The 21773-nt window shown below is 39.0% G+C and overlaps 1 protein-coding gene and 1 non-coding gene across 3 annotated transcripts in view; both read left to right on the top strand.

Annotated features, from left to right (window-relative positions):
* Window positions 1–21773, top strand: part of LOC124777944 (ubiquitin conjugation factor E4 B) — a 297870-nt gene that overhangs the window by 108769 nt on the left and 167328 nt on the right. For both annotated transcript variants that reach the window (XR_007015809.1, XM_047253495.1), the window contains exons 10-11: window positions 9408–9596; window positions 20919–21039. Coding sequence is in view for 1 of the 2 variants with exons in the window: in XM_047253495.1 (XP_047109451.1) it covers window positions 9408–9596; window positions 20919–21039 (310 nt within the window). In the remaining variant the exon portion in view is untranslated. The remainder of the gene's footprint in view (window positions 1–9407; window positions 9597–20918; window positions 21040–21773) is intronic.
* Trnat-ugu lies at window positions 16517–16591 on the top strand. The gene has a single exon. It is a non-coding gene; the product is annotated as a tRNA-Thr (tRNA).

Below are 21773 nucleotides of genomic sequence, written 5' to 3'. Positions count from 1 at the left end.
AAATGTTTTGCATTTTTGAATGCCCTAGGATTTTTTGATTTTCTTATGACAAGCAGCTCAAGTTGATGTGTTCCCTCAGTTTATCATGATTTTTTAAATGTCATAAATGGTAGCATGCCTAACACCATAAAATGAAGTTAAATCATTAATTTTTTTTTCTCTTTTGTTTAATTTTATAATAATTTTGGATTTTTCAACTAAAGTCATTGTCCTGTGTTTCCGTTTTTAACTACCTGCTTGAGACATATTGTAGGAAATACTCACTAACACCATCACAGTAAAGTTGAAGAAGGTGCTAATTCGATTGCAACAAGTGGTGGCTGACTGTGTATTGTTTACTAAACTGTTCACTTGAAGTGGCTCGCCCATCCACATCACGTGATCTCGACTCATTGTGTTGGACCTCTGTACGTGTCAGACTTGTGAAGAGACCGTATCTCGAATGGAATGACCTCCTACATGCCAACCAGCAGAGATTCCGAAAACATCAGTCACGTGTAACCCAACTCGCACTTTTCTCACATGACATGCTGAAGGTTTTGGATCAAGGTAGGCAGGTAGAGACAGTACTTCTTGATTTCCAAAAAGCCTACACTTATTGTCAAAAGTGCGATCATATGGGGTATCAAGTGAAATTTGTGACTGAATTGAAAACTGTTTGTTTGGGAGGATGCAGCATGTTACCTTGGATGGAGAGTCATCGTCTAGGACAGGCTGTTAGGCCGGCCGAAGTGGCCGTGCGGTTAAAGGCGCTGCAGTCTGGAACCGCAAGACCGCTACGGTTGCAGGTTCGAATCCTGCCTCGGGCATGGATGTTTGTGATGTCCTTAGGTTAGTTAGGTTTAACTAGTTCTAAGTTCTAGGGGACTAATGACCTCAGCAGTTGAGTCCCATAGTGCTCAGAGCCATTCATTCAGGACAGGCTGTTCCAACCGAGCTCCAGGGAGTCGGAGCGCTCACTGCGGCAGCTCGGAGCCCGCGTGGAGGGGGGAAGCGAACTCACTGCCCCCTGGCCGCATGCAGCCGCAAGTGACGCAATAATCCTTGTTCAATGACAGCTATGACTTGCCGCGGGAGCCCTGTACCTCTGTTGGAGGATACCTTTCTATTCATTGAGAAGGATGATCGTCCGCAATGTCTTGTATGTCATAAAGTATTCAATTCTGCGAAGAGGTACAATATACAATGACATTATACACATCTTCACGCTGCGCACTACGATCAGGTAGAAGGCGTTGCTCACAGAGAACTGGTAGCCAGGCTTAAGAACGACATAGCAGGAGACGTAAGTTCAAAAACAGTTTCGTAATACAGAGGGTATCAAAACATGCAACATAGTTCGTGTTCTGTAATGCATTTATAATTTTCAGGTGAATGAGAGCGGAGAAAACACTACTGAATCTGCACTTCGAGCAAGCTACAGGGTCGCTCACATCATTGCGACAAGTGGCAAGCCATTTTCGGTGGGACCACTCGTAAAATCGTGCGTGGTAGCTGTTGCAGAATGTTTGTTTCCAATGGAGGTGCAGGCAATTGAAGGGATTTGCCTGTCGAAGCAAACAATGTCTCATCTAATCCTGGACATGGCAGCGGATTTAGAGACACAGCTCAGGAGAAAGGCGGAGAGCTTTGTTGCATTTTCGCTAGCGCTTGACGAAAGCACCGACATATCGGACTGTGCTCAACTTGCAGTCTTTGTGCGTGGTGTCGACATGGAGCTGCAAGTAACTGAAGAACTCTTGGATGTGGTACCACGTGATTACACCGCAACAGGACATGACATTTTTGAAGCTGTTTGTGAATCAGTGGACAATATGAATTTGCTGTGGGATAAGCTCCATGCTGGAGCGACAGACGGTGCACTACAAATGATCGGGCATCACCAAGGTTTTGCTTCTCGTTTGAAAAATAAACTCGGGGACGAATTCGGGAAAGACATTTTGACTCTTCATTGTTTTATTCACCAAGAGGCACTGTGTGCTGAAACAGTAGAGCTAGGTGGCGTAATGAAAGATGTCGTGAAGTGTGTGAATTTTGTGCGGCGTCACAGTATGAATCATCGCCAATTCAAAGGATTCCTGAAAGATATCGAAGTGGAGTATGGGGATATACCTTACCACAGTACAGTTCGTTGGCTGAGTCGGGGAAAAGTTCCTGATGTTTTCTTTGCCATTCGTGAGGAAATTTCCCTTTTTCTTGAAATGAAAGGGGAAGAAATGTGTTGTCTGAAAGATATAAAATGGATATCAGACCTGGCGTTCCTAGCTGATATAACTATGCATCTGAATAATTAAAATCTGTCACTGCAGGGCAAAGGGCAGCTAATCGTTGACATGCACGACCAGATCAAAGCGTTCATGGAAAAGTTACGTTTATTTGAGAGGCAGATGAGTAATGGACATTTAACGTTCTTCAGTCGTCTTGCTTCTTTAGAACTACCTGAAGGTACTACTTTCGGCAATTACCAAGCAAAGTTAAAGCAGCTCATCACCTCGTTTGAAACACGATTCCGAGACCTCACTAGTTTGGAAATGGAACTTAAGGTGTTCAGCACTCCTCTTTCAGTTTCCCCCAATGACTTGTCACCGTCACTTCAATTGGAGATAATTGATTTGCAAAATTCAACTTTGTTGAAAGAGAGGTACTACAACACGTTGGATTTGTCACGATGGTATCATTTATTACAGCAAAAAACATTTCCCAAGCTTCACAACAATGCCGCTCAGATCATGTGCATGTTTGGATCTACGTATTGTTGTGAGCAGCTTTTCTCAGTAATGAAAAGAGTAAAAAGTGAGGAACGATCGTTTCTTCAGGATGCAACAATGAAGGCCATCCTCCGCATTAACTCTGCGAACACTTTGACGCCTGATATTTCCGATCTTGTAATGAAAAGAAAATGTCAAGCTACAGAGACCCAATAAAGTTAGTATGCAATTTCTTGTAAAATAGTTGTTTCTTATTTATTTCCTGAACATCGTATTTCCTGGTGTAGCATGTCACCACGTCTTAGCAGCTAAGAGTATGAGGTTGTCGATCTTGTAAGACGCAGCTGGCACATCAAAATGCTTGTCTTGCTGCCTGCCTCAGCCAGCCGTGCCGCGTGCCGGCCTACTTGACTGGTTACAGCGAGCGACACGGCTCCCTGGAGCAGGGAGCGCTCTGCAGCTCACAACGGAGCCGACGAGCTGGAACAGCCTGGTCTAGGAGTAACTTCGGGTATCCCCCAAGGAAGTGTGTTAAGACCCTTGCTGTTCATGTTGTGTATCAATGATCTTGCAGACTATATTAATAGTAACTTCAGACTTTTTTGCAGATGATGCAGTTATCTGTGGTGACGTACCATCTGAAAGAAGCTGCATAAATTTTCAATCAGATCTTGATAAGATTTCAAAGTGGTGCAAAGATAGGCAACATTCTTTAAATCTTTAGAAATTTAAAGTTGTGCGTTTAACAAAATGAAAAAACTTAGCATCCTATTATTATTGTATCAGAGAGTCACATTTGGAGTTGGCCAACTCGTGCAAATACCTGGACATAACACTTTGTAGGGGTATGAAATGGAATGATCACATAGGCTTAGTTGTGGGTAAAGCAGGTGCTAGACTGTGGTTTATTGGTTGAATACCGGGCAAGTGCAATCAATCTACAAAGGAGATTGCTTACAAATCACTTCTATGAGACATTCTAGAACATTGCTCAAGTGTGTGTGTCCCATACCAAATAGGATTAACAGGGGATATTGGATGTATGCAGAGGAGGGTAGCTCAAATTGTCACAGGTTTGTTTGATCCATGTGAGAGTGTCTCAAAGATATTCAAGAAACTGAACTGGTAAACTTGTAAAGATAGGCGTAAACTATCCCAAGAAATTCTAGTAACTAACTTTCAAGAATCGGCTTTAAATGATGACTCTAGCAATATACTACAATCCCCTTCATATTGCTCATGTAGGGATTACGAGGATAACATTAAAATAATTAAAGCACACACAGAAGCATTCAATCACTTTTCCCAGACTCCAAGTGTGGAGCAGCCCTATAACTGGTATAATGGGATGTACCCTCTGCCATGCCCTTAATGGTGGTTTGCAGAGTATAGCTGTAGATTTGTCACGTACTAGACTGAATAGAATTGTGAATAATCAATGCTGTTTACTGATTGTGTCCATTCATGAGAGAGAGAGAGAGAGAGAGAGAGAGAGAGAGAGAGAGAGAGAGAGAGAGAGAGAATGTGAAACAATGGAAAACTGTTCATCATTTATTCCCATTTCATGGTGTTAGAGGAACCACCAAGTTGTTCCTTTTGCATGTCAACATTATTACATTATTATTGAATTTGCTCTCTCTTCTACACCTTTTATCCTTCACAGAGTAACTCGTTATCATTACATAATTTTTTCATGACTGAGTAACATATTGAATCACCAGAGTTTTAGTTTTTCATTTAGTGATTGTGAGATTCAAATACTTATCCGCCTTTCCCATTGCGTGTTTGGATTTTTTATAGAAATCTAAAGCCTTTCCCAATGTGTGTGTAGATTTGTGATAGTTATCTAAAATACTTTAGGTATGCGGTCTGTTCAAAAAATCGCGGAATATTCGTAATTTTGCAGCAGAGTGTGTTGCAACAAAATGTGGTCGGTGTCCCTACACATGCCGGCGTTTAATGTGTAACTGCCGGAAGTTTCATTGTTGTGCATCTGTTAGTTATTGTTCAGTGCTGTATGGAGTAGACTGTTGTATCGTACAGTTTGCAAATTTTGAGATGGCCGAGTTACAGCAACATGTCTGCATTAAATTTTGCATGAAACTCAAGAAAATCTTTACAGAGACACACCAAATGATGCAGGAAGCATATGGTGATGAGTGCTTGTACCAAATTCAGTACTACAAATGGTTCACATGATTTAAAAATGGCCAGACGAAAGTTATAAATGACCCTCGTCCAGAACAACCTTCGTCGTCTACTGGCGATGCTCATGTCAGGGCAATGAAATTGTGCATGCCAATCAGAGAGTGACTATCTGAGAGATTGCAGAAGAACGTAACATGTCAATTAGATCATGTCATCTAATCCTGACACAGCATCCTGGAATGCATCGTGTTGCCGCCAAGTTCATCCCATGGTTGGAGTCAAGGCCAGAAAGACATTCACCTTACAATCTGTGAAGAGCTTTTTGATCATGTAAATGAGAATGAGATGTTACTAAAGAGAATCACAACTAGTGATGAGACATGAATCTACCATTGTGATCTTGAGACCAAGATCCTGTCTTCACAATAGGATGGAAAAGGTTCTCAAAGACCAAAAAAAGCTTGTCAGTTCAAATGTCAGACATACTGATAGTTTCCTTTGACTTCGAAGGCTTAGTTCATCATGAATTTGTGTCACAGGAAGAAACCATTAATCGATGGTACTATCAGCACATATTGTGATGCCTGCAAGTAAATGTGAGACAGAAACGGCCTGGAATGTGGCGATGCAATTCATGGCTCTTGAATCATGATAACGCACCCATACATTCATTCCTATTGGTGCATGACTATTGCACAAAAACCAAATTGGTGTGCTACCTCATCCTCTGTACTTTCCAGACCTGACACCTGTGGACTTCTTTTTGTTTCCAAAGTTGAAAACTTTGTTGAATGGACAAAGATTTTTCAAAGATAGATGAGATACAAGAAAATTTGCAGACAGCACTTCGTGCGATCCAGCAAGAGTTGTAGCAAGATGGTTTCCATAAGTGGAAACTGCATTGGGAGTGGTGTATCAATTGTGGAGGAGAATATTCAGAAGGAGTCCATACAAAGCAAGTAGAAGGCAAGTGCTGAAAATTTTTTTGGACAAAGTTCCGGAATTGTTTGACCAGATCTCATAAATGAATGAGTGAATCATTGTTAGAACTCTCAACCACATTAATTTCTCTAGCCTGTTAGATCTTAGTGATCACACTGTCTGCAATGGCTTTCCTGCGTATCTCTTTATTCTCCATTCCAACATTGTTTCTATGTAAAAATTTCTGGCTAATGAATAGGCAAACCAATGTGCCAGATATGTATTTTCCTATTTACTTTGCTGCAACTCCAGTTTCAATTTGTTTGAGAGTTGACGACATTGATGGCATTCACTGTTTCAAATCTACTACCAGAATGTCTTCTTTCATTTAGATTTTTCATTTGTTTGGCTTCTACCATATCATTGGTGTAGCAGAATTTTTTGCCTTCATTACTAACATGTCAAAGATGCAAGGTAAGTAGAAGAAAAACTAATACTGAGGATTGTGGTAGCCCTTTTTTATACAAAGATTAACTGAATGGCTATGGTGAGTGTAGAGAGTTGATTTATTAAACAATGGGAAGTCCAGTTTGGGGTATCGCCAGTATAGTGAAAAGGATAGATCGCTACTCACCATAAAGATGACACATTAATTTGCATACAGCCACAATGAAAGGACTATTACGCACTTAGCTTTTGGCCAAAACCGTCTTCAGGAAAGAAAAGAAAACACACATTCAGACAAGCAGTCATGCCTCATGCACAACTTCCTGTGAGAATGTATGTGTGTTTTCCTTTCTTTTCCAAAAAAAGGCTTTAGCTGGAAGCTAAGTGTCTAATTGTTTTTTGGTTGAACCTGCCTGGAATTCACCATGTCATTGTTATGGTGAGTAGCCATCTATCATTTTCATAATATCGATTTATTATCATGTTCTTCATGAGCCTGCTAAGCTTTGAAGAAGGAATCATTTTTGTTAGCTGCAGCATGGGTCCATATAGCCATACACTGTCATAAGCAGCAGTAGAGTCCATGAACACAACTCCTGATTTCAGACCTGTTTGGAATACTGATCCAACATTTGATGTCAAAGTTAGACTTGTTTGCAGTAACTGCGGTTAGTTATAATGTCAACTTGTTCAAGAGGAATAACATTGTTCTCGAGCTGTATGGTGGTAAGTGTTGGATCTTTACTGTGTTTCCTTGGGTTTAGTAAGATACTAGTTTCAACTATTTTAAACTCGCTGGGCATCATCCCATTCTTAGAATACCTTCATCGAAATGATCAAACAAGTCTCTATTGGGGTATCCCAGGTTTTATAAATTCAGGAAAAATTATCCAGTTTGGCTGCCATCCCCATTTTCAATTAAATTGCAGCCTGTTTCATTGTTCTTTAGTAAAGGCAGCAAACAAATTAGGGTTTTCAATAAGAGTGTCTATTCTCAGTTTTTCTTAGACAGTTTTTGTACATCCTTGATCAGCTGGGATTTATTTTGGGCATTGTTCTATCTGCTTTGCTACTTGCGATGGGGTTATTTATGGATGGCTGTTCAGGATAGAGGTTGCATCTCCAAGGCTCTCATTGGGGACTATCCTTTCATACTTGAATGGATGCAGTTTATCTGCTCTAATGGGTTGCATGTTAGTTAACTATAGCAGTGGTAGCCTTAGTGATGATTTCCCATTCTCTAATATTCGTGATAAAGATTCTCTGTCTCAGCACTTCAGCACAGGAACCCACAAAGTATGCTAGGATTTGCAACTACCCTCAAGAAACATCAGTAGTTTTCTGTATAGGATTGAACCCAGCATAGGTGTGAGTGAACCTTTGTTTTTGTTTCAGAAGTTCAAGCATGCTTTCAAGACTGTTCTAATTACTGGCAGCTGAAATCCAATATTTACAGTGGTTGATCAGTGTTGGCTGTGTGGGTAATTTGGTGGCACTTTCCCTAAATTTGGTGACACTTTTCCTGAACTAAACATTGCAATCTGATAATATTATTCACCATATAGTGGAGATGCTGCATCACAGATAGGCACAACAAAAAGACTCTCACAATTAAAGCTTTCGGCCATTAAGGCCTTCGTCAACGACACACACACACACACACACACACACACACACACTCTCTCTCTCTCTCTCTCTCTCTCTCTCTCTCTCTCTCAACCCACACACAAGTCTGGAGTCAGGCAACTGAAAACCACACTCATTGTTGCCTGAGACTGCAGTTGTGTGTGTGAGTTGCGTTTGCATGTGTGCGTGTGCGCGTTTGTGTATGTGTGTTGATTGTTGATGAAGGCTTTAACGGTCAAAATCTTTAATTGTGAGAGTCTTTTTGTAGAGCTTATCTGTGACTCAACATCTCTACTATATAGTGAGTAGCAACTTTCCTTCTCATAGTATTGTTGCATTCCATCCAGGATTTTCCATTGTTTGACATTGTAATCTGAGTTGTTTCTATGATAACTATGCATAGTTCAGGATCTGTATCACTTTTCTGGGGAACAGAGTGGAAAGTTTTTTCTCCTTGCATTCGACCCTAAATGAAGGTCCATATTTTCCATACATTTCATCATCATCAGAATATCCCCAGCTGACAGTGACTGTTAAAATCTCCTGGGCACACAGCAGGATTGTTAAAGGCTGGAATAGAAGGTGTAGGCCAGATAAACTAGGTGATTAATAGATGGAAGTGTTGTATCTCAAAGACTTTTATTTAAACAGTGGAAAACCCAGGTTGCAATACCAACAATATGGAAAGGATAGATTGTTACCGACCATAAAGATGACGTGTCTACTTGCAGATGGGCACTTGTTGATCTTCATGGCCATTGGAGCTTTAGGTCCAATACAGTCTCTGTAGATGATTTGATGGACTGCTCTTGCAGTCCATTGCGTGGTTAGCATCATAGAGTAGGTTATCTGCTCTTGCCGCCGCCCCCCCCCCCTCCTTTTATTATGATCTTTATTTGGTTTCCTGACTTTTTGATAAATTTTGTAAGTCATCTAAATCTTAAATAAGTAGTTATCAACCCACTATTTGATCCCTCCCACACTGCGCTGCTGCCTTTCAATGACAGGAAGTATGAAAAACAAAATACTCTCAATGCTGTAGAGTTTACAGAATTTTCTGCAATGTCTTTTTAAGAGTGTATCATTTTCTAACTGTCCACTGTTGATTTCAAATAATCTCCATCATTTACCAGAATGCATACGAACAATTTCCATGCACCTTTTATCACATTACTTGTGCATGGTCTAGCAAATTTAGATACTGTAACCCATGCTGTATTACAGTGGGGCCTTTTGCTTTATGTGCTTCAATCAACATAGGCAGTGGTGGTTTAGCATTATGAACTCTGTAATAATTTGTAATTGAAATGGTGTTCCAGTTTGTGATATTACTGCTTTCCTCTAAATGTACCATTTCATTTTCTTCTTCTTCTTCTTCTTCTGACAAAACTGAATTTGGCCTTAAGTGTGTTACATCCTCACCACCCATTTCATTATTATGTATATTATTTCAGATAGTGTAATAGCAATCGTATCAAATGTTATGTCTGCCTTTCTTTTGTAACATTATTTACCATTTTCAGTTTGAAAATATAACCATTATTTTTTTGATTACAGGTCATATTGCATAAGGTATTCCATGATATACTTGTAAACAACAGTTCTCGTGAACCTACACTGTCATATATATCAACCTTGTTGCGGACCAATGAGAAAAGAGCTCAGATACACGCAGATGAACGCATGCTTGCTGGAGATGGTTTCATGCTCAACCTACTTTCTGTTTTGCAGATGCTTGCTCTAAAGGTGAGAGTGACACCATAAAATTACCTCTCATTATTACGGTACCTCAAATAGCTAATGTTTGTATATCAACATATAATTAATAGTACAGTTGTCTCTATAATGTAACAGCGCAAACTGATTTTTTTTTTTTCTTCAGAGCAGTACTACAAAACATCATTACTCATTTGGCAGCTTATTACAGTTGTAAGGAATGTCTGCTGAACATATATGAAGCAGAATATTTCACCAGTTGTATTACGGTAGCTGTACAGATTATTAGCAAAGCTGACTAGAATTATTAACGTCATAGAAGAAGATAAGATTGCCACTTACTGTAAAGATGACATGTTAAGTTTGCGGACAGGCACAATTAAAAGACACTTACACATAAGGTTTCAGCCACAGCCTTTGTCAGCAAAAGGAGTAGAAACACACACCATGCATGCATTCACACAAGCAGGTACATCCTACGCACATGACAGCCAACTCTGGCAACTGAGACCAGAATGCTAGCCACCGCAGGCTGCTTACACCACATAGACCTATTAGCAATATGGCAATGTACACACATCATACTGGATTTTAAATTTTACTCCATTGGTTTCTATACAGTTGGTGTCTACTGGACCCTATAATATGTTCTACAGGATGTTATCTGTCCTGTCTCATTCAGCAGTGATGCTGTGCGCATTTCGACTAGCATCTTTTGGTGTACTCAATTTTATTATGGTTACCCACCATTGGGGTTTGACTCTTGATGTGGATGATTTCATGAAACCAGGACTCTGTAATTGCCCATTTACATTACGGAAATATAATTATTATAAACCTGAAGATGAATCTAAACTGACATCAAACCGGTAGCTGCAAATAAAGCACCTTCATACAGCTATGCTGCTTTTGGAAACACTTTATCATTATTGACTTTTTAATTGTTATAATTGGGATATTTATTGAGTGGTGAGTAGTGTTATTGTTATTCAGAATACCTAATGAATGGTAAGATGAAGGATAAACATGAATGCATGTTTTGATCAATGTTTATGAATTGATAAAATGAAATCATAATATCAACAACTTCGTTGATGTGAAACCTGTCAAATTGAGGGGACATTAGGTAGAGCAATAAACCAATACACTAGATGTGGCACATGCACACACAGAGCCGCCAGCACTGTAGTCTTCCACCACTGTCACCTGATTGGTGTGAACAGTGATCTTTGCTCAGGAGGGTGATGTGGAAATGAAAAGGATGTGGTGTACAGTGAGAGGGGGTAAAGAATGATCATACTGCAACTAGATGGTGTGGCTGACCTTATTCAACCAAAGGTTTCATTGTCATCGTGCCCACATTTGCACAGCAACATGGCATGTTTCATGGTGGCTGCAGGGAGTGGTAGAATCAGTAGAAGTCAACTTAGATTCAGTCAGTGCTAAACTTAGTTAGTAAACAATATTGTTTGTTGTAGCATTTTATAGCAATGTTGTTCAATTTGTCACAATACAATTTCATTATTGACTGAAAAATATACGAAAATGATAATTACCTTCTTGTGTAACTTTGGCGTTCGTAGAAATTATGCGTTGTTGTTTCTTCCATATGCTGCTCATCCTTTGATACTAGTCTGTGTGCAAGGCAGGGACCGTGTGCCTCTATCCCCAAGCAGCCTTCATGTTACATGCTATGTAAATCCACCGGGGGGCCGAATTGCACAATGACCCTGAAAGAGTGGTTCGGTGTGGGGCGGCGGAGGGGTGCAGTGGAATGCCGTAGTCGGCGTGGGGTTGTGGACCACTGCAGCTGTGGCGGGGACGGAGCCTCTCGGTTATTTCTAGGCCCCTGGTTAACATACAATACAATACAAGTGTTTCTTGGAAAACGGGAAGGAGTGCAGTGCATACATGGCACCCCATCCAGGTTCAATGAGAGGAGGATCTTGTGTAATATTTTCTAAATTTTTTTCTGCAGTGCAGCTGTTGAAGGAGAAGTCTGCATCATTTTGGCCTCATCATAGTCTTCAGCTGTTTGAAACAATAAGGAAATAAGCTTTACAAATAACATGGGCCACAGAATTGGCAGAATTTTAATTACCTATATCTTCAAAACTTTCTAAATCGGTATTCAAATCAATATCATCCAACTCACTATTTGAGCCGGGATCATCAGGCAATTCATCTAGAATACTCAGAATTTCACTCTCTTCTAAATCCTCCATTATAAATGTAAAAAATGAATTAAATTCTATCAAACACACTCTTCCTACAAACACTACACCTCCATATTGGTTGAAATAAGCACAAACAGGTTGAAAGAAGCACAAACAGGTTGAAAGAAAGAAAGAAGGAATATTAGGGTTTAAGGTCATGTCAACACGAGGTTAGTGGAGACAAAGAACAAGTTCGGGTTGTGGCAAGGATAGAGAAGGAAATTAGCCATACCCTTTCAACGGAAGCATCCCAGTAATTTCCCAGAATGGTTTAGGGAAATCACAGAAAACCTAAACTTAATGGCTGAACACAGACGTGAATCATTATCCTTTTAAAAATGGATCTAGTGTGCTAACCACTGTGCCCCCTTGCTTGATAAAACAAGTTGAAGTGTTACTGACCTGTTTGATGACTTATTAGTCTTGTGGAATTTTAACAATCCAATCCTCTTCAGATGATTATTAGGTGATTTACATTGTTAATCATGATGAAACACAAATTTCATTTTTCATTCATTCACATTTATTGTTATTAAACTCATGATGATCTGCTTCTTTTGTGTTCTATTAGTATAGATGCTCAGCACAGATCAATAAGCTACACAGATTATGAGTGGTTTCACAAAATTCACAAGTGGCAAAAAATGAGCAACATGATGATTATGTATTGAATGATGCGTGATGACTGACTGAAAATTGCATGATGTAAACTGAACATATTGTGTGAACTGGTTGAGTGCTTGCCCACAACTAACTTACATAAATGTTTACATATCAGATGCTTGCCCCTGACTGGCTGAGGCATTATGCATGACCCCTACATAAAGATGCACATAGTGCTGAAATGACGAAATATTAAAACACTAAGTTGTTACATTTTACATGTGAACACAAAAGGCTGAAGAAAACAAAATATACATGAATAAAATAGCTGGTGAAGTTACCTTAATTAACTGTAAGCGGTATAATCAGAAAATGGCAAATTGATACGCACTATTTTATGATGTGAAAGTTTTTCTGTATATTTGCTTTTTACAAGGTTATCAAGAATTTTCCAGAAAGTTAATTTTTTGTAATTTGAATAGTTGATAAAATATGTTGTTCTAGGAAAGTATACAATTTTGGAAACAGCAAATTCGTTGCTAGTACACTGTAACACTAGGGTTGTGGAATAAACATATGTTCAGATTCACACCTTCTGGAATATGAAACTTTCGACTACAAATAACTTTTGAAATGTCTGGTTTTCCGAAAAAAGTAAAGAATTTGTTTAAAAGGGAAAAGTGCGGTGCTTCTAATAAGGTATGTCAATCTTGAAATAAACAATTCTAAGGGGGTTCGAATTATGAGGTACATTTGCTTTACCGGAATACTAAATTTAGAATATTTCTTTAAATATATCTGTATAATCTACACACACTATTGGCATCAACAGTCTGATAATTATCTGGTGAATAATAAAGTTTTGTCAAATACGCCATGACTATTAATTTAGCAATTTCAGGAACATATTGTAGTGCATTACATGTGTAATAGGTAACAGAAAAAAATATGTAAATAGTAGAATTGTAGCAAGTGAAACCATTCCACTTCTGTGTCTCAAGGTGAATGATATTTTTCTTTAAGAGATTAACCAAATAGTTCACTTACTTACCAGAAGAGGGCAGAACATTGCAATAAATGCCCCTGTGCCATTACTGCCTTAAATGCTGAGCTCTGTGAATTTATTTTATTTTATTCTATTTATTTTATTTTTTACTGCTTGAATTTTGACTTTGCATCTTTACAGTGAGCAGCAATTTGTCCTTTTCATAATATTGTTGATATTCCAACTTGGAGTTTCCATTTTTTGAATACATCTAAGTTATTTATGTAGTTATTTTTTATTTTATTTTCACGTCAAGTTCTGTAGGATCAAATTGAGAAGCAAATCTCCAATATTCATGGAACGTGTCAGTACATGAAATTACAACATAAAAGTAATGACAGCTAAAAATAAAATGATTATGAACCTGAAGAAGTCAAGCAATAAGTTTAAGTAAACACAATCAATAATACAATAAGAATCAGCTTTATTTTTCAAGGAACTCATTGACAGAATAGAAGGAGTGACCCATGAGGAAACTCTTCAGTTTCAATTTGAAAGCACGTGGATTACTGCTAAGATTTTTGAATTATTGTGGTAGCTTTTTGAAAATGGGTGCAACAGTATACTGCACACCTTCCTGCACAAGAGTTAAAGAAGTCCGATCCAAATGGGGGTCTGATTTCTACCAAGTATTAACTGAATGAAAGCTGTTTATTCTTGAGAATAAGCTAATATTGCTAACAAGAAATGACAGTAAAGAATAAATATATTTAGAGGCCAATGTCAGAATATCCAGACTAGCGAACAGGGGTCGGCAAGTGGCTCACGAACTTACACCACTTATTGCCCAAACCGACCGTTTCTGAGCCAAAAATATCCTTTTAGAATGCGAAGAGTTACCCCAAAATATAACACCATATGACATAAGCGAATAAAAATAAGCAAAGTAGACTAATTTTCATGTCAAATGATCACTTATTTCTGATACAGTTCGAATAGTAAAAATGGCAGCATTAAGTCTTCGAACAAAATCCTGAATGCGGGCTTTTCATGACAGCTAACTCTCTATCTGAACACCTAGAAATTTGAACTGTTCAGTTTCATTAAGCATATGCCCATTCTGTGAAATTAAAATGTCAGGTGTTGTTGAATTGTGTGTTAGGAACTGTAAAAACTGAGTCTTACTGTGTTTTAGCATTAGTTTATTTTCTGCATGCCATGAACTTCTTTCATGAACTACGCTATTTGAAACTGAGCAAGTGTCGTATACAACATCCTTTACTACCAAGCTAGTGTCATCAGCAAACAGAAATATTTTAGAGTTAGCCGTAAAACTAGAGGGCATATCATTTATATAACTAAGGAATAGGAGTGGCCCCAACACTGATTCCTGCCCCCCCCCCCCCCCCCCCCCTCACCGCCACCTCCCATTTGACCATACCCTCCTCAGACCCCACATCACAGCCATTCTCAATACTGTGGAGAATGACCTTTAGCTGTTTGCTCTTGAAGTAAGAGGTGAACCAGTTGTGAGCTACTCCCCGTATTCCAACTTCTAGCTTCTGGAGCAATATTTTGTGATCAACACTATCAAACGCCTTAGTTAAATAAAAAAAATATGCCTAGCATTCAAAACCTTTTGTTTAACCCATCCAGTACCTCACAGAGAAAAGAGAATCTAGCATTTTCAGTTGTTAAAGCCAAACTGTACGTTTGATAACAAATTGTGTGATATAAAATGAGCAATTATCCTTACATACACAGACTTTTCGATACCTTTAGCAAACACTGATGGCATAGAATTAGGTCTAAAATTGTCTTCATTATCCCTTCCTCTCTTTTTATAAAACGACTTTACTACTGAGTACTTTAATCATTCGGGAAACTGACCATTCCTAAAGGAAAAATTACAAATATGGCTAAATACAGAGCTAACGTGTGCAGCACAGTACTTTAATATTCTGCTAGGCACTCCGTCATATCCATGAGAGTCCTTAGTCTTCGGTGATTTAATTATTGACTCAATCTCCCCCTTGTCTGTATCACAGAGGAGTATTTCAGACATCAATCTCAGAAAGGCATTCCCTGTAGAAACTAAATTTTTGTTTAATTCACTAGCAGTGTTGAGAAAATGATTCTTTAATACTGTACATATATCGGATTTATAAGTAACAGAAATATTTTTACTATGAACTGACTTTATATCGTTGACCTTGTGCTGCTGACCAGACACTTCCATCACAACTTGTCATGTGGTTTTAATTTTATTCTGTGAATTAGCTATTATATTTGCATACCACATACCCTTTGCCATCCTAATAACATTTTTAGGCTTCTTGCAGTACTGTTGATTGTGACTACTTCTAACATTGTGAAATAATTCCCCTCTTTGTTCTATGTGATATCCTTATCCCACTAGTCAGCCACCCAGGCTGCCTTTTACTGCTGGTACCCCATTTAGAACATTCTAATGGAAAGCAACTGTCAAAGAGCATGAGAAATGTGTTAAGGAAAGCATTATATTTGTTATCTATGTTATTGGCACTATAAACATCCGGCCACTCTTGTTCCTTGATGAGGTGTAAAAAAACTCTCTATTGCTGTTGGATTAACTTTCCTACCTAGTTTGTAATTAGATGTGACATTTGTTTGAGTACAAAAGCCTTTTAGTATTAAAATTTGTGCATCATAGTCTGAAAGGCCATTCACCCTTTTACCAACAGAATGCCCATCTAGTAATGAAGAATGAATGAAAATATATTGTCTATGGCTGTGCTACTCTTCCCCTGCACCCTAGTTGGAAAAAAACACAATCTGCAACAGATCATATGAATTTAGGAGATCTGCCAACATCATTTTTCTTGCACAATCATATACAGAATTAATATTGAAGTCACCAAATATAATTAATATATACTTATATGGATATCCATATAAGTATATAGTTCTGGCATTACCGGCCATGACCTCCTCCTTCTGTACGGATGCACACATATTCCCCAAACTCTTACGGGACTTGGAAGAATGTCTTCCATGAGTAATGAGTGTGTTGGGGTGGGACACTATGAATGTGGTGTGTGGACATACAAGGTGAGAATGTGAGTATCGCGGGGCGAGATAGTCCCTGCAGTCGCACTATCATCTGTGCCCTCGGTGGCTCAGATGGATAGAGCTTCTGCCATGTAAGCAGGAGATCCCGGGTTCGAGTCCCGGTCAGGGCACACATTTTCACTTGTCCCCGTTGATCTATATTAACGTCCGTGCGCAGCTGACAGTATTAATATAATTTTAATAAATATAATTAATTTCTGGTACTTCCTATAAAGTGAATCAAGAACCATCTCTAGCTTGAGCAGAAATGCTCTGAAGTCAGAGTTAGGGGACCTATAAACAACAAAAATTAGAAGTTTAGTTTCCCTAAATTCAACTGCCCCTGCACAACATTCAAATATCTGTTCAGTGTAGTGCCATGATACGTCCATGGACTTCAATGGAACATTGGTTTTTATGTACATGGTCACTCCCCCACTCCGCAAGGAACTCCTTGAAAAACAGCCAGCTAATCTGTATCCTGGTAAAGGAAGCCTCTGAATTGTCAAATTTTGTCAAATTATTTAAGTGGTGCTCCGACATACCAATAATTTCAGATTCAACATCTATAAGCAGTTCACTAACTTTATCTCTAATACCTCTCATATTCTAATGAATTATGCTAATTCCTTCTCTACTTGGAAACGTGACTTCCTCTGAAGGTGAGTTTGTAGTTAGAGGGACTTCCTTTAAACAGGTGTACCAGGGTGTATACACCCTGGGACAACCGGGAAATCTGGGAAAAACCCAGGAATTTTTTCATCCGGGAGAAAACTGGGAAAATCCCGGGAATTTGTTAGAATTCCGGGAATTTTTCATTGTTTCAGTTTTCAGTTAAATTTTTGTAATTTTGACTGGTAAGAAATGATACTCTGACAAAGAATTTTACTGTATCCCACCACTGCAGAACCATACTGCTGCCATAAAATGTAAACAAGACAAAAATATTAAAATAAAAGGAAATGCGCCATTTACAACAACAAAACACAGTGCACACACAAGAGTCTGCCAACAACGAAATGTGTCAAAGGCTATAGTATGAAGACTATGCAATTCTTCATAACAACAAACTGCTTCCAACGACGTGACGTCACAGCTGTTCACATTAGGTTAGTTTGAAGAGTTGCTAGTGGGCTCTTGTGTGTGTGCTGTTGAGTCACGTGTGAGCAGTACCTTCTACCGCTTCTGCCTACCTGAAGTGTGACTGTTACGAGTGTTAGCTGTATCAGCAGTACCAACAAGCAGCCATATGCTGCCTGGAAAAATTTTTCTGGCGCACCCAAGCTGCTAGATTCGCACATGCACAGAGCAGTCTGGGTTGTAGTGGGGAGGAGAAATAGTCTCCTTTTAGTGATTTTGCTATTTATTCTTTATTTACAGCTCTCATGTTAAATGAAAACAAAATATAATTCTATGACCGGCAGCTATCAAGCGAATTAAAATATTTCACATAATTAAGGAAGTCGAAAATATGTTATTAGTTTCCTGATTTTATTTTATTTCCACGTTTTTGGCAGTCAAGCATTAATCACCTTGCAGAACAATGAAGTTATTTTTGTCGATTTGCTAAAGAAATTTGCCTTTTATTAGTTTTTTTTTGTACAGGCAGTAAATTTATTTGAAACAAAGTGTTTCATTCCACACCATTGGCTAGTTTAAACTTTTTGCTAAATTTCAAATGCACGTTTTCATCTTCCAGCACGTATGGTATTATGCCATAATAAATAACCAAACATGAGACAATACAGTACTGGTACTCCAAGAAAATTGTCTGCAGCTCGTGGTCTCACGGTCGCACTCTCTCTTCCTGAGCACGGGGTCCCGAGTTCAATTCTCGGCGGGTCAAGGATTTTCACCTGCTGCAAGATGACTGGGTGTTTGTGTTGTCCTCATCATTTCATCATCATTCATGAAAGTGGCGAGTTTGAACTGAGCGAAGGTTGGGAATTTGTACAGGCGCTGGTAACCCTGCAGTTGAGTGCCATAAACCAATCATCGTCGTCATCATAATCCAAGAAAATTTGCATCGCGGAAACTTTATATCAGATTGGGGCTTACATCTTTGTAAATCTGGACACGCTTTAAGCCAAATTATGAATTTTAGTATTGTTTACAAAATTCCAATGTTTTCGGAGTATCGTGTGATGTCCTGTTTCGCTTACGACGTAATTTACGATCTCTCAATGCTATGCAAGATCCGTAAATGCTATATACATGCGGGCTTCCTACGTCATCGTAGTTGCACATGGGCAACACCTGTTTTCTGGTGTTGTCTGATAATTGGTGAAACGAATTCTAACAGGTCGCGGGAAAATATTGCGAATGATGGTTTGAAAAGCATTTCTTTCAAAGTAAATTTAATTTTGCGCAAGGTGAATTATGTTACGTACGAGAATGTCCTTTGAATTTCTTAAATCGCAGAACACTTGACTCCCGTTTAAAGCTTAAACACTTTAAAGACCAGACATTTACATCATTATTTAAAATTTTGCTGGCACATTTGCGTGATGTATCTTAAAGCATAACACATGCAAAGAAGACAAATACTATACGTAAAAGCTTAGCTTTTCTTGTTGCTACACTATGTACATTAATTTAAACCATTAATTTTTCCTATTTGTGTGCTAACGCTTCATAACAGTGATGTTGCTATTGGCTGACTACATCACGTCCCCTGTCCTCTGACGATCTGCTGTCATCGGCTGGTGAGATCACGTGATATGATCTATGACTGGCTTACAAAAGCATCGCAATCTCGATTTCACTAAAGTGCTGTGATTGGTTTTACAGTTCCGAGGGAAAGTTTACTGTCACTTAAACTGGGAAAATGTGTATTTTCACCCAGGAGAAAGTGTACTTTTAACAGGGAAAAATCCGGGATTTTTTTTCCTTGTCCCCATATACACCCTATATACCGATCAGCTGACGTCAGTCTAAAAACGGTGCATCTCTAACACCAATTATTACAGGAATTTTTCCACGAGCGATTCCACCTCCACCCACTGCACTGTCACCTATGAACTTTGCCAGCTTCCCCTTCCCACACCTACTGAGGTGCAGGCCATGCCTAGTGAAACCTGATCTACTGATAGACTCAGCTGGCAACACTGAAATGTGGCCCAGACCCTCTGCCATCAGTGCCTTCTCCAGCCCCATATTAAAGCGCCTAACAGCCGCATTAAGATGAGGCCGATCATGACACTGAAACAGTTGCATGAAATGCACATTAGTGCCACCAGTTTGAGTAGCTATCTTTACCAGATCACCACCTACATCATATTCCCCATCCCTATCAAGACTATTACTTGCTCCACCCACTATCTCTACCTGATCCTCCTTCGTAAAATTCATACATAACTCTCCTATGCTGTCAGTCACCTGAGCCAACCCTGCACTAGCGTTCATGGTGCTGGTGACCTGGTACTCACTCCACAACACTTCCTGCAGCTGCTGACCCACACCTCTACCGTGCGAACTATCTGACAGCAGAATCTACTTCTTTCTGTTTGACTTTGTAACTGACCTAGGCCTCATAACTGCTGAGGACTTCTGCATATTTCCTACACCTACAGCTACAGTTACAAGGGGCTCCTCTCCACTCAACCCTGACAGTTGCTGAAATCTATTGCATATACGTAAAGTATAACTGTCTGAATACCTCCTCCTCCTCCTAGCTGCCTTCTTGCCAACCATCAGTTCCCATTCCCCAGCACCCTTCATCCTCCTCAACATATCTAGTTCTTCCTGTGCGTGTTGTAACTGCAGCTGAAGGGCACAGGTCTTATGCTCCTGCTCCTCTATCAACTTATTTCTATTACAGATTCTGCATTCCAAGGAGAGGATCTCACTAGGATATCCACTGGCTTCCCCATTGCATTTCCCCCCCAATGAAAATACTTTGAACAAATCCCATACCGTAACTGATTACTCACAAACCTACGACAGAGCCCACACTTCTCACTCATGGTAAAATTTTACAGTTACTGAAAGAAAACTATACGTCTACGTTACCTAAGTTCAGTTACACCAGTGGAAGTATTTATAGAACTAGCAATAGCGTTCTCGAAATTCCCTCTCTACTGATAAAAGCAACTACTTTTATTAATACTACTAAACCACAACTAATACCAATACCAACAAAACTTCACAAAATTATTTGTTAAAACCAAAAATTCAAGTGGTCACTGGAACACTCAATGAAGTTAAAACAGGTTTTAGGGTCACCATCCTCTATGAAGAGGAAAATATTGTAAATTGACAAATGATGCTGTTCTGGTGCTACAGCTGTGATGGATGTTTTCTAATTCACCAGCAGAGAAAAACTTATTTAGTTATAAAAACTGTGTTGATAATAGGAGCTCATCTGTCACTCTGAGTGGATTTAGTTTGCTAACACTCTTTTGTTTAATCATCAATCTTCAGCTTCATTATTTGTTGTTTTTTTTTCTGTTGTTACAGATTAAAATGGACAAAGTAGATGTCTTCTACCCATTCCACCCATCAAGTCTAATTGATGTAAAAAATGAAACAAGGTTAAAATTTACATCACAGGAGGCAACAAGTTGGCTGGATGATCTCAGTGGGTATAAATGTATTGTTTTCCATTTCCTTACTTTTGAAAATCTGTATATTGAGCAAGCAGTAAAGGAAACAAAAGAAAAATTCGGAGTAGGTATTAAAATTCATGGAGAAGAAATAAAAACTTTGAGGTTCGCCGATGACATTGTAATTCTGTCAGAGACAGCAAAGGACTTGGAAGAGCAGTTGAATGGAATGGACAGTGTCTTGAAAGGAGGATATAAGATGAACATCAACAAAAGCAAAACAAGGATAATGGAATGTAGTCTAATTAAGTCGGGTGATGCTGAGGGAATTAGATTAGGAAATGAGGCACTTAAAGTAGTAAAGGAGTTTTGCTATTTGGGGAGCAAAATAACTGATGATGGTCGAAGTAGAGAGGATATAAAATATAGGCTGGCAATGGCAAGGAAAGCGTTTCTGAAGAAGAGAAATTTGTTAACATCCAGTATTGATTTAAGTGTCAGGAAGTCATTTCTGAAAGTATTCGTATGGAGTGTAGCCATGTATGGAAGTGAAACATGGACGATAAATAGTTTGGACAAGAAGAGAATAGAAGCTTTCGAAATGTGGTGCTACAGAAGAATGCTGAAGATTAGATGGGTAGATCACATAACTAATGAGGAAGTATTGAATAGGATTGGGGAGAAGAGAAGTTTGTGGCACAACTTGACCAGAAGAAGGGATCGGTTGGTAGGACATGTTCTGAGGCATCAAGGGATCACCAATTTAGTA

The sequence above is a fragment of the Schistocerca piceifrons genome, chromosome 2, assembly GCF_021461385.2.
Source record: "Schistocerca piceifrons isolate TAMUIC-IGC-003096 chromosome 2, iqSchPice1.1, whole genome shotgun sequence".
Taxonomy (NCBI): Eukaryota; Metazoa; Arthropoda; class Insecta; order Orthoptera; family Acrididae; genus Schistocerca; species Schistocerca piceifrons.
Note: the sequence above shows the minus strand (reverse complement) of the source record. Positions and strands in the feature narration are given on the sequence as shown.